The sequence below is a fragment of the Drosophila bipectinata genome, chromosome 3L (genome assembly GCF_030179905.1).
Source record: "Drosophila bipectinata strain 14024-0381.07 chromosome 3L, DbipHiC1v2, whole genome shotgun sequence".
Taxonomy (NCBI): Eukaryota; Metazoa; Arthropoda; class Insecta; order Diptera; family Drosophilidae; genus Drosophila; species Drosophila bipectinata.
In genome coordinates this window covers 5325791-5339242 of record NC_091738.1, presented here as the reverse complement: position 1 = coordinate 5339242, position 13452 = coordinate 5325791, and the positions used below count along the sequence as shown (strand labels likewise).

The 13452-nt window shown below is 43.6% G+C and overlaps 2 protein-coding genes across 4 annotated transcripts; one reads left to right on the top strand and one right to left on the bottom strand.

Moving 5' to 3' along the window:
- The first annotated feature begins 977 nt into the window (after positions 1-977).
- Positions 978-3801, top strand: LOC108127776 (uncharacterized). 3 transcript variants are annotated; one of them, XM_070279784.1, is made up of 4 exons: positions 978-1266; positions 1333-1409; positions 1584-2210; positions 2270-3801. In XM_070279784.1, the coding sequence occupies exons 3-4, from the start codon at positions 1589-1591 to the stop codon at positions 3313-3315; spliced, it is 1668 nt and encodes a 555-aa protein (XP_070135885.1). In that variant the 5' UTR covers positions 978-1266; positions 1333-1409; positions 1584-1588; the 3' UTR covers positions 3316-3801. The 3 variants fall into 3 exon arrangements, with proteins under 3 accessions (XP_070135885.1, XP_043068499.1, XP_017100553.2); XM_043212564.2 differs by having other exon boundaries at positions 1330-1409; XM_017245064.3 differs by having other exon boundaries at positions 978-1409.
- PGRP-SD (Peptidoglycan recognition protein SD) lies at positions 3698-4444 on the bottom strand. Its single transcript, XM_017245065.3, has one exon. The coding sequence runs from the start codon at positions 4402-4404 to the stop codon at positions 3838-3840; it is 567 nt and encodes a 188-aa protein (XP_017100554.3). The 5' UTR covers positions 4405-4444; the 3' UTR covers positions 3698-3837.
- Between the last annotated feature and the right edge of the window lie 9008 nt (positions 4445-13452).

Here is a 13452-nt window from a genome sequence, read left to right as displayed (position 1 = left end):
GGGATCCCTTGAAAATGGGGTTTTCCCCTTTAGGGTCCACGGGGATGGCTGTATCTTTCCCAATTCTCATCCGATTCTCAAGCGGAGTACCTTAAACGATTTCTAAAACGATTCTCCATCATTCTGCATCAAAATCCTGAGACAAAATATTTTTTAAATTTTTTGTCCATTTTTGGTGATGGGATCCCTTGAAAATGGGGTTTTCCACTATAGGGTCCACAGGGATGGCTGTATCTTTCCCAATTCTCATCCGATTCTCAAGCGGAGTACCTTAAACGATTTCTAGATCGATTCTCCATCATTCTGCATCAAAATCATGAGACAAAATACTTTTTAAATTTTTTGTCCACTTTTCGTGATGGGATCCCTTGAAAATGGGGTTTTCCCCTATAGGGTCCACAGGGATGGCTGTATCTTTCCCAATTCTCATCCGATTTTCAAGCCGAGTACCTTAAACGATTTCTAGATCGATTCTCCATCATTCTGCTTCAAAATCCTGAGACGAAATATTTTTTAAATTTTTTGTCCATTGCCAGAATATATATAATTTATAGGGTCGTAGAATTTTCCTTTACTGCGCTGTTCACTTTTGACCAAAATTATAATACCCTCTGCAAGGGTATAAAAACTTAAGCTGAAGCTTGTAAATGTCGTTCTCCCCATAATTTGTTTTTAATTTCCCTTTTGGGTTTAAACATGCCATATGTTCATAAAACTTAAATAGCTTCAAAAAGGCGACATTATGCAAATGGGGCGTTCCTGGTTGAGATTCAGACTAAAAAACTTTTCTTTTGCAGAATTATGTTACAATATAACATTTTTTTTAGTATTGAATATTGTAAAATATTTAAGTCAGTAGATTTTTTAAACTGCGAATGGTCAGGGAAATTTTTAAAAAAATATACCATATTGCAGGATTAGTGTTGAAAAATACCATAAAATAGGGAATTTTCTGGTATTTTTGGACTTTGGCAATCTGGTAACACCATATCTCGGACACAAAAAAAATTCAGCTGATTCTCGTATCAAAACGAATTGGGAGAATCTTGAAATTTTCAATAGGAATCCGAACCACCTACTAAATTTCTCCCAATTCGAATTGAGAGTGGAGAATCGTGTTTTTTGTTTTTTAGTGCGTAATTCTATTAGACCTCTTATCAAAATTGTTTGAAGTAACTTGTCAAAAATGTGGTTTTCTGGCAAGAAGTAGTACCCGTGGAAAATTGAAAAACGGATTCAAGAAGCCGAGCTGAGGCCGTGATATTGGTAATATTGGTTCTAATTATACAACCAGCCGTAGCCGTAAAGCGAAACTGGTTATACACACAGCAGCAAAATCAGCAGAAGCAGCAGCAGCAGCAGCAGGAGGAGGAGGAACAGCAGCAGGCGGTGGAGGTGGAGAGGGGAAGGTGAGTAAAAATCGATTTGTTGCACAAAACACACGACCACGTATATCTGCACTCGGGTGGGCGAAAATCGGATCGGGGATGGGAGGAGGTGGGTGGGGCCTTTAGCTAGTAGGTCGACCTGGGCAGATCCCCTTTTCATCGGTCTCTTTTTTTGTTTAATCCCCCCTCATCCAGGTTAGATGGACAAAATCAAGTTAAAAGTCATTGGTGTGCTGCGTGAACGCGACGGTGGCAATCGCAGCACTAGCGGCTCCAATGCCGGCCATCAGGTGGGCGCTGGGGGCACGGGAATGGGCGTGGCCGTAACAATCGGGGTCACACAGGACAACGGCAACAACGATGGCAACGCCCCGGGAGTGGGGGCAACGCAGGATAGCAGCACTGTCACTATACAAGGAACAACGGTAGTCGGTGGTGGAGCAGGTGTCGCAGGCGGAGCAGGAACAACCGGCGTGGGAGGAGCTGCTCGCACCTCGGTACTATCCCGGCCTCAGACCTCGAAAATCAGCGCCCTGGACCTTGCTGGGATTCTGAACACGCGAAGGCGTCTCGAGTGGACCAAGGAGTGGTTGCGAAAGAACCAAACCGAGTTCCTCAGCAAGGAGAACCTGCTAAGCGAGCTGCAGTCGCGCAAGGATGAGTGCTACCACTTGAATTACTTCCTAGCCATCACGGAGAGCCAGTTTCGATACTTGGTCCAAAAGATGGAGCCGATCATCAGCCAGTACGCGCCACAACGCAAAAAGAAGTCATTCAGCGCCGAGGAGCGGCTGGCCATAACGCTCAAGTATTTGGCAACGGGTATGGAAATCCCCCTCCTGAAATATTTCACATTCTATATTCCATTTTTCAATGCTTAGGTGAAGTGCATTCTTGTCGAAACTACTGCTTCCGTGCCTCGAAATTTGTGATAAACGAAATGATTGCCAATATCTGTCTGGGCTTCTACGAGCACCTCAAGGACCAATACGTGACACTACCAAAGACTGACGACCAGTGGCGCACCGCCGCCGAGGAGATGGAGCGCAAGCACAACCTTCCCCACTGCGTGGGCAACCTGTTCATGCGCAGCATCCAGCTCCAGAGCTCCGGATCGGGTTCCGGTTCGGGAACAGGATCCAGTGCAGCAGCGAGTAGCGACGATCGCAAGCGGGCGACCGTCATCTTTACAGGCATCGTGGATGCCGACAACAATTTCCAATACGCAAAGGTGGAGAGGGCGGCGAGCAGCCGTCCGAACGATATCTATAACCAGACCACTGCCGTAGAGCTGATAAGGCACAAGATGAACGCTCTGGAGGAGCAGTCCGAACATCTGGACCGCCAGGGCTATTACTTCGCAGGCGATTCGGTGCTTCCGGCCACCTCTTATTTGGTTACCACGCGCAACCTACCCAAGGATCGGGCCGTGCTGGAAGCACTGGAGCAAGTCAATGCCCATGCGGAGCAGACAATGCGAATCCTCTGCAATATGTTTCCGATTTTGGCCCAACCGCTACGCATCAGCGACAAGCATATCCGCGAGGTTGTGCTTGGTTGCGTGGCGCTCTACAACTTCCTGCGCAAGACGGATGACTCTTTCCGCCGCAACAGCGACAGCATTGTGCAGCAGCGTACCGAACAGCTATACAGTGTCGATAGTGAAGAGATCGACGACGACTGCATCATGCTGGCCACCGAGGAGGAGCTGCGCGAACGGGCCGAGTTCACTCCAAGCGTCGGCCTGACCACCTGTTTCCAACCGCTGTGTACGCAACGTGGCGAGACGCCCGAAGGACTGGCCAAGCGGGACTGGCTGCTCCAGCTGCCCATCGGCATGGGCGGCGGCTCGTCCAGGGATGCCAGCGGCAATATGGGCGGCAGTACAGACAGTGCGAGTGGCAGCTCGAACGGTAGCTTATATTAGTGCAATTTACCTAAGTACTTTACGAATTTTGTATAGTTCCTTGTTTTATATTTTCTAAATTTATATTCTATAATGAATAATTTGTAAATCATAATTCGTAACGGCATACTTCATCCTTTACCTCTTGTTGGCGCATACGATTATTGTTTTCGTTTCAATTATGTTCCGTGCTTCTACTAGGATTCTGTATAGTAAGCTTAGTTTCTTGCGGAAGTTCCGGTTCGAGTTTGGTGAATGATGCTATGTGATGTCTCAAATCTCTATTGTGGCCCAGTGCACTGCTCCAGCTCCTGGGGAGCCAGCAGAGTTTGTTGGCCAGGCAAGCAAAAAAGGTGGCAGCTGACAAATGCAAAAAATGCGAAGCGGAAACAGATCAACAAAATTACAATTTTAGTATTCGTATTTAAGCAAAAAACAAATATACATAATTATATTTACAAAATAAATGTGTAAGGAGTGGTCTTTACGTGTCGAAATCTTATGAAATTGTTCCATATTTTTCAATATTGTATTTCTTTTCATTTAAATTTGTTCACTCCAGTGCGGCCATTGTTTGATGAGTGAGTAGAGTGCCTCTCCGGGACTCTTGGTGGCGCTTAATTGTCGGTGTCCCACTAGCTTATAGTTCTCCAGTAGCTGACCCTGCTTCACGGCCTGTTCCAACAGCTTTTGGGCCACTTCCAACGCCTCCTGATTCGGTGCCTGCTCTTCAAAGTTTCCAATGAACGCGATTCCCAGGGATCCCTCGTTATTCGAGCCAGCAAAGGCTCCTCTTTGATTGGTGCTCCTGCCCTCGTAGACCTTTCCATTGCCTCCGATTAAGTAGTGGTATCCTATATCCGAGAACATCTGTTTGGACATTTGGTAGTGCTGCAGGTTGCGCATGGCCTGGGCACATCCTGTATCATCGCTACATCCACTTCCGGCTGTATGAGCAATCGCCGCTCGGGGTAGTGGATTTTCCATGCTGTCCATGGGTCCGCTAGGGGCCTTTGCATTCCATTCGGCTCGCGCCACTATCGGTACTTCCCCCTGGACAGAAATCACTGCCAAGCTGAGAGCCAGACATCCGAGCCACTTCGAGATCATTCCGTTTCTGTGTCTTTCCACTGACTGGGTAGAGATCTCAACTGTTGTGGCACTTATTGTAGCTGATAAGCAATGTGCCCCTAGGCAGATAGCTTTTGGACTCATATGTGTAAGGTGATTTTTCTCAACATTTGAATATGGGGTAGGGCATTTATACAGAGGGGTGCTTAAGGAGTTTTTTTTGCATAAATAGAGGTGGTCCTTACTAAAACAAAAATCCCACGAAATCTTAATTCTAAGATAATTCTCTTAAAGCTTAATAGGAAACCTCTTACAAAGTCTTTGAACTTCCAACTGTGAGATCACTTGAACCATACATTTTATTTAAAGAAAACTATGATTAATCTCTTCAATTAATAGAACCAGTTCCCAACTTTTAATACAACCCCCGATGATTCTATGACCTACCTCAGATACTGATGATGAAATAGAAGCAATGCGTCAATCAGTACTACCTATTTTGTAGATTGGTTTTACGGGGATTCACCGATCCAGACGGTACGCCCATAACCTAACCGAAAGGTTAACCCCCTTCTGATTATGGTCCCGAAAACGTCGCCTTGACACAGATGTTCAACGCAGTAATTTAATTAAAAAACTTTCGCAATTAAATGCAAAAATAGCAAGTAACAAAGCAGAGTGCAGGCCATTATGCTCCGCAAAAGGGCTGATGGCTGATGGGGAAGTGGAGAAGTCTGAGGACCAAAGTCAGGACGAAATCGCAAAGTGACAACGAAAATGCAAGTAAGCGCCCTCAATTAAAAGCCAAAATGAATATAAAATGCCAGGCTAACAGAAGAAAAAAAAAACCCCTAAAAATAAAGCGGAGGCGAAGCAAAGCCACAACATCCCAAAAGCCAAAAAACCCGAAAACCAAAAACCGAAGCCAAAACTATGCTCCGCTGAAAAAGCCAGCTGCGAACTGCAGAAAACCGAACTGCCGGAATATAAAAAAAAGAACTCTCCTGTCGGGGGCTGTTAACTTGAATTTAAGTGAGTTCTTCCCGCCTCCAAGCTCTCGCCTGTTCCCCCGGAATTTGTTGCATGGTTATTCGAATTGTTTGGGCCAGGAGGCGAGGCGAGGCCAAGTTCCCGGCCCGCAACTGATGCGGGAAAAACACAATTTTTATTCCTTTTCGTTGTCTCTCGGAGGCTCAATTTAATCTGAAAACCCGCATCCGCATTTCGGGGCAGACGGAGTCGGCGGAGTATCGGCGAGTCGGCCACGCCCACAAGAACAGGCGCCATGCCGGCTCATTTGCAAAATTGTCAGATTTATTTCGCTAATTGCTGCTCATCCGTTTAATTAAAATTAAAAGAACTTGCACAAGTTAGGTTGAAAGTTTTTATGCGAATTCTCTGGAATCTTGCATTGGGCACGTTTAGTTTTCCGTATTCCATTTTCCGTACTCCCTGCCCCGTTTGCCCCATTCCCGCCGTATTGTTGTTAGTAAAATGCCATCTATTAAATTGGTGAAGAAAGTTCTAGATCCCGAGCACCTGGCAACAAACAACGAAACTAGCCAAGACCCTGATGACGCTGACGATAATGATGATGTTGCAAGATGCTAGTAGATGGGGTGGCGTGTAGCAACTTCAAGCGCCCCCAGCTAGGCTTTCCATTCTGGACAGCAAGCAAATTAAACGGCAAGTCCTGCAGGCTGCAGGCTCCGTTAAAGCTGTCACATTTCCCAAAAGGTGTCAATCGTGCAAGCCGGAAAGTTGTGGCGAACAACGAGGCAACAAAACTAGTTGCAACACCAACACCACCAACACTACACGGTTATAAGTATAGAAATCTATGATCATCTAACAAAATTCGTAATATTGTGCTTTTTAAATAATTCAAGACAAGGGACCATAGGCAGTTCTTGTCCCTTAGACTTTTTGTTGCCACATTTCATGCCACAAAGTGTTGTTTCCTGTGTATCAACAATTTGCACGCAATGCTGCACCAGCTGCTTTTGCCCCACCACCCCCTGGAAACCCAACCAGATCCCTGCTTGCATCCTCGAAGGCCTTCGCCACGAACCGGAAAGAGCAAAAGTTGCCTGCAACCACACTGTGGATTTGGCCAACTTTGCAGTGCGGATTGACACCTTCCCCCTGGCGCGGCCCCCTGAAATCCGAATGCGGTGAGCTTGAAGCACGGAGTTGGGGGCCCAGAGGGCGTGTCGATGGGGGCGACATTTTTATGACAACTTGCTTAAATTTCATAACAAGAACTCCCGCAGAAAAGGAAAACTTATTTCGTTTACGAGTCGTGCAACTTGTGTGCTGATATTTTTGCAGTAAGCGCAATGAAGGCGCCTTCGCCACCGCCAACGCTAATGAATAAAGTTCGTTTATGAATACATATATCCTGGCCAGGACTTTGACGATTCGAGCTTAAAGTTGGCACTCGATTGCCATTGACCGAGTTAGGCATTTGAATATTTAAAGTATGTCAAGCTTATTTGGTAATAGTAGTAAGTGCAACACCCACTTGGCCCACTTAATGAAAATATAAATTAAACAGAGCCATAAATTAAAATACTCCTGCATATTAGGTTAATGGAGAGGCATTATAAATTCAGAAAATATTACCGATTTGGGCCATAATAATAAATATGTGTCGGACATTATTCAGAACCAATTTGTTTACAAAATTCTGTTTATTTCATGAGCTTGAAGCTTTTGTTCTTCCACCAGGTAATCCCTTTAAGTTTTGTTTATTTTTTCTAAATCAGCATACCCAAGCTTATTGCAATTTTTATTTTTTGTATACATACATCTACATCTACTTTACTGACGTTGCATTCTTGAGACCCCTTTGAACTGCACTGCACTATTTTTAATATGAAAGCAAAATATGCGCAACAATATAATGCTATATTAAAGCCAAACGATGTGCGTAACGGCAACATCATCAGCAACGTCATCGTCATCATCGTCATCGTTGTGAAAGTGGCTGCCTTTTGCCATCCAAAAATTTTGCAGCGTCCTGCAATGGCAGGAGGAGGAGGAGCTCCTGGCCCCCGCATCTCCTGCTGACATCTTGTCAGAAATTTTCATGCTGCTGTAAGCTGTTTTCATGCACATTTTGGGCACTTGTGCTCAGCCAAACACTTCAATTTGGCTTCAAGGATGCGTGCATGCGGCCAGGGTTCCAGGATCCAGAAACCAGGAACTGATCCACAAGGCAGACAAAAATCAACCAGCCAACCATCAAGGCAGCCCGGCAGTCAAAGTGCCGGAAGGAAGTTCGCTGTGACGTCGACACAGGACGATATGGGGACCTGTGATGGGATGCACTGGAATATGCTGGGATGTGGCGGCAAACAACGGGCAACTCTTTAACTATAACTTTTGATATATGCTAAGGAAATATTGTGGGAGTGCACTCAATCGTGGTTGCCCTGGCATCGCCATCAACAGTCATCTGGAGATGGTCTTTGGGAGATGCGGTGGTGATGGGGAGGACCTCCCTGAACGCCCCAATGCCTGCCATCAACTACTTAGCGTCAAAACGCTTAAAGTTGAATTTGTAACGCTCGAAGTGAGACGACGGCACAAAGCCAATGGGGTGTACGAGAAAGACAGCTATGATGCTGGAAGGGTAAAGGGGAGAGGCGTGTAAAGGGTCCTGTCTAATGCCGGTTTACTCATCTATTTTTATTAAATCGCCACGGATGCACACATGCCCTTATGTCAGTGCGCCTGCATCGACCAAAAAGCCACAGCCAACACAACGTTATGTATACGCAGCGTGGGACAACCAAAGAAACTGACCAAAGGTATTAAAAAATATTTTTCCCGAGTTTTTCCAAAAAAAATATAATTTACTACTCACAGCCAGTTTTAAGTTTCCTTAAACCTTTAAGTTTAAATCCAAATTAATCTTTAAAAGAGGGATTAAGCTTATTCCTTTGAAGGTATTTTGTTGCTTAATTATTTAGGTGAAATTGTTTCTTAAGCCTGTAACTTTGCTTTCCTTAAGAACTTAATTATATAAAAGTATCTCATTTCCTATTTAAAGCAAACTATAACTAAGCCGCAATAACAATTAACTTCTGTTCAATGATTTGGAAAGAGAAACCATTTAAAATCATTGAAAATTCATAGTAAGAGCTTGTGGGTCCATTTAGTGAGCATTTAAAAGCCATAATTTATTTATTTGTGACAATATATAGAAAACACCTTTGATAATTTTAGGAAACCAAGGTAAATAAGTAACTGCCTGTTATTTGTAGATTAAATTAAATTATTGGCCGTAATTACTTTTAAATTCTTTCTAGCTCTTCCACCTCTTGTGTCTTCAAACTTAGCTAGAACTAAAATTTTATCAAGGATATTGATAAAGGGAAGAAATTACACATGAAATGTACCGTAAAAACACTTGGAATTGATAAGAATATGAGAGGAAATTTGAAGTAATTTCAACGAGAGTTACATGAGAATTTCCTGAAATTGCTGGACCCTTGAAAGTATACTCATAATGGAGCAAGTGTGCGGCAATGGCAGCAACAAAGCCAAATGACTTTAGACCCTTGATTGTGTTGCACTTGCAGCTGCAGTGGTAGCTATAGTGGCAGCTACAGTGGCAGCTGTTTTACGGCACCCACCCACACTCGAAAACTGCAGCTTATTTTCGGGGGTTTAATTTTGATTTAAACGCTGTCAGACAGCTTGAATCTCGCTGCGTGCTGAAGCGGAAGGACAGACATGCTCGCTCACTCGGATATCGGACATCGGACGACTCTGGCACATCGGACATTGGACATGGCAGCCCGGGGAATCGACTGGAGAGCCGAGCAAGTTCCATTTGGGACTTTATTGAAATTTAAGTTGCATTTTCGGAATCACAGTGGGTGGTGCTGGCAACCGTAACTGGGCTAATGAAAGGACACTTTAATACGGCAGCCTCTTACAGATTGATGCCCCTTGCAGGCATTTAATTTTCATTAGATTAAGGTGAGCACCAGAGCAGGGAACTCCTGAAGATTGGAAAGGCTTTGCTAGCTGCAGAGAAAACATAAAGTTTCCTTTGGTTACAAAAAAGGTTTTTATTGAAAAATCTTTATTTATGACCTCAAAGTGGTATATTTTACTAAAAGTAAAAACGTTTTCCTTCAAAAATCTAATTTATGGATTCAAAAAATCTTAAAGAAACCCTTCTTTAGATAACCAGATTATAATCCAACTTTTAAAGCCATTTTCCCGTCGAAAAAATAACAAATTGCTAACCAATTGGGATGATCCTTTTTCTCGGTGAGCTGAAAAGAGGAATAGAAGGGACTCGCCAGACAGCTCCTGGACTGGATGTTGCTACGGTTGCTGTTTGCTCTTGTTCTCGTAAATGTAAAAGTTGCAACTTGTAGCCTCAAAATAACCACAAAGTAAACACCAGAGTGGCGCAGTCCGGAGCTCCGGAGTACGGAGTTCCCTCTAGTCGGAGTGGCTGTCGGACGGAGGAGTACGGGTATTTGAATAGCTGGCGAAGACATTGCGTATTCGCACACTGTTGCAGCCATGGACAAGGACATTGTACGTGAGAACAGGACATGGCCACGGCGATGGTTTGCCGATGTCCTTCGAACTGAACGAGCTTCATTGGGGGCTGCCCAAAATAAATAAGTGTGTAATTTAATATTTAAGGCTTTGTCAGTAATTATTTCAGCACAGATGGTGAAACTTTTCCTTTGTCGTTGCCGGGGCAACTAGGATGCCCGAGAAAGGATAAAATGTGGGCGATTGTTTTAAGAAGGCTCTCGGTTGTGTGGGTTAGTGTGCAACTAATTTGCCTGCATCGACGATGGGAGCCGATTGAATCCCTTTTGGGTGGCAGCCATGGCTACCAGGCAAGACTCTGCCCTGACGGAGGGGATAGAAAAATCCTTTGGCTGCTGCAACTGCTGCACTCATAACTCAGAGATCGCAGCTTGCTAGGCACTCGTAAAATTGACCCACTTGCTACACATTTGTCTTTATTAAATGGAGGAAATTACGAGTTCACGAGCGTATAAATTATAAACCAATTTAATAACCAGCCAGGCACAAAATGTGCTCAAAATGAACTACCAATTTGCGGAGTACAACGGAACGAAACATAATAATGGCTCCGGGTGAGCGTGAACATGAATTACGGGTATAAGGGCGTCGGGATGTTGGGGTGTTCCGGTGAACAGGAAGGGGGATAGGGTGTAGTACTTGGCCTGACAATGAAGCCAAATGGAAGTGAGGAACAGGGGCATCCACCTCCCACCTGTGCGAGCTATCGAATTCCTTTCCATTCCCTCTGCTGCCACAAGTCCTTTATTTTTTTTTTTAGCTGATATGTATGAATTCCTTTAACTTGACTCGCCCCTACCTGTGCATAGTTTAAGCTTGTAATTATTCCAACATTTAGTTTAACATTTAGCCACGCCCCTGGCAACGGTGGAAACTAAAAACCCAGAATTTCCTCGCCGCTGCATGCGCATGTTAAAGTGAATTTTAAATGATTTATTGCACATCGCGCCAGACCACTGATACTACAAATTCTACAATTACAGGACCACCAGGGCTGTCTGTGGTGTCGCCACCAACTAAAAGGACCCGCCATTGCCACCCATTTTCTCTGACCTCTGTGTTTCAGGTATTTTTTGTTTTTACCTTTGAGGTGACACTTTTGTGTCGTTTTCTGCCGTCTCGTTAGCATGTTAATTGTAAAGCTCATCCTAATCGCATTTCAGGGGCTAAAATGACTCTAAGCTCAGAGTCCTGAATCCTTGGCTCGGGTCTAATTCAAGTCCTGGATTTTAAATTTTTTTTAAACAAGCCAGATATGATATTCTATCGTATAAGAGGGGTAACAACCCCAATATCTTTTCACTCAGTCAAGGTTTGAGCTTAATTCTACTGTGGATTCTATCCTTTCAAGGACCTTTCGGGACCTATCCTTGAAGTTGGATCGAACCACGTTGCCAACCATGTTGCGAGTCCTTTTTAAACCCCTCCAACACGCAACTGCAACATATTCGAAGGATGTATCGAACAAGGATGTGTCTGCCATCAAATTTGTGTCCTTACGAGTCCTTTCCAACTTTGCAGAAGTGAGCCAGAACGTGAGTGGCAAACGGAGCTCGGCGGAGAAATTGAGTCAACTTTTGAGCTTCAAGTTTCGAACGATGAACAATAATTATAAATTATATGCCATAATTTGATAAATTAATAAAGCCATTAAAACAAATAAGCCGCCGCCCAGTGGGCGACACACACAAAAAAAAGGTAAATTAAACAAATTGCCAACTGCAATCGAAAATCGCATCAATCAGACAGCGTAGGACCTCCGTGGAGGTCCTTATGGTGGCTTGTTTATGGCCCAGAGTGGGGCATGGTGGCTGAATTATGGAGGGGCGGGTTGCATAAAAAAGGTCGTCACCAAAGCATAAAAATAAATTGATATCACAGCGAATTTGAATGAGCAATATGGCCCCCCATCCTGCCGGAGCAGGAACTATTTTTCCTGCCCTGCCACTAGCTCGTCCATATATATCAGCGTTGATTTTTTTTTTGCGATGAATTATTTTGCCTGCTGCATGTGAAATTTTTCGGCCAAACAATTGCCAAGCAGCAACAACCACGGACGACAGTCGGGGAATGAATATGATGCATGAAATAACAATAATGAAATGACAACAAAAGGCACGGATAACAAAAGGATTGCCAGGATTGGATGGAGTGGGCCTAGGGGCACATGTCAGCCAGTTGAGCTGTGACTTGGGCAGTGGAGCTGCCTAGCTGCCGAGCTGGGTGCTGGGCGGAGCAGCGGATGCAATGGCAATTCAAAATCAAATGCGATTTTTGGTCACTTTGAAAATTGTTGATTAGTGACGCCTGAATGCAGCCCAATGAAACCGGACGCTCTGCATTAAAGCAATTTCAAGATCTCCGCCCGCCTGTCAGTCAACTCTATGTGGAACTGGATGCGAAAGTGCAGCTCAGTCAGGCGTGCACTCGGCTCACTACTATTCCAATTTCACAAAAATATATAAAAATAAATAACCAGCATAAGTACTGTAACCATATAACCATACTAGTAGTATAACCTCTACATGCAATTCGATTTTAAGCAATTAAAGCAACATAAATTAAAAATGTGGTCAACTACCACCGCCAAAAGTGTAGTGGCGGTAACTAGAGCCGTATCTATTGCACATGGTCTATAATGAACAATTTATATACGAACTGGACCACATTTAAGGACATCCTATGACCCGATCCACCCACCTATCAATTGCCATTAATTCGAGCATATTAATTCCGATCCACATGCCAGTTTTCTGTGCATGCTTTCGGTTTCCAGATAACACCGCAACAGGGGTTCCACTTTACGCCTCCGTTCTCACTGTTAATTGTTAATCCATTGCAATCTCCAGTTGACACTCGACCTTTGCCATTTTGTGGGTGGCATTGTTTGCATCCGCTGGGAAAACTATCGCTTTTCGAAAGCTTAGTGGTTAGCTAATAAATTCAGATATTTGGATAGCTTAGGAATACTATCACAAATATATATTTTTTACTCTAGTTCAACATATACTTATTAAAATCGATTAATCAGGCAATATATTCCATGCCTCTTTTAATACTTTACTGATAGGAGAACGTTATCCTTTTGGTTTTTGCATAAAAGTAGAACCAAAGTTAGGAATTGAGCCAAATAAAAATATATCAAAAATATGGTTCCAATTTTTCAATTTTCAAACAGAAAAATGTGTATATCTTTGCAAATACTTGTCAGATCTATAAATGGTATACCTTCACGATTTTGGAATTTTGGAACACGATTTTGGAACAACCATTTTCCATCAAAACCTGAAAACAAAATTTTGGACCCATTTTTTTCAATTTTTCAAAGGGGTAACATCGTGATTTTGCCCAAAAATAGGGTCAAAATTTTAGATTGTTATTTATTTGATATTTTGATGCAGCTCAAAGGGGAAAAGTTCTCTGATTCATAAATGGTATTTCGTTTTTCGATCAGTTGCGAAGAAGTTGAGATATTCAATAAAAAGGGAGCCAAAAAAT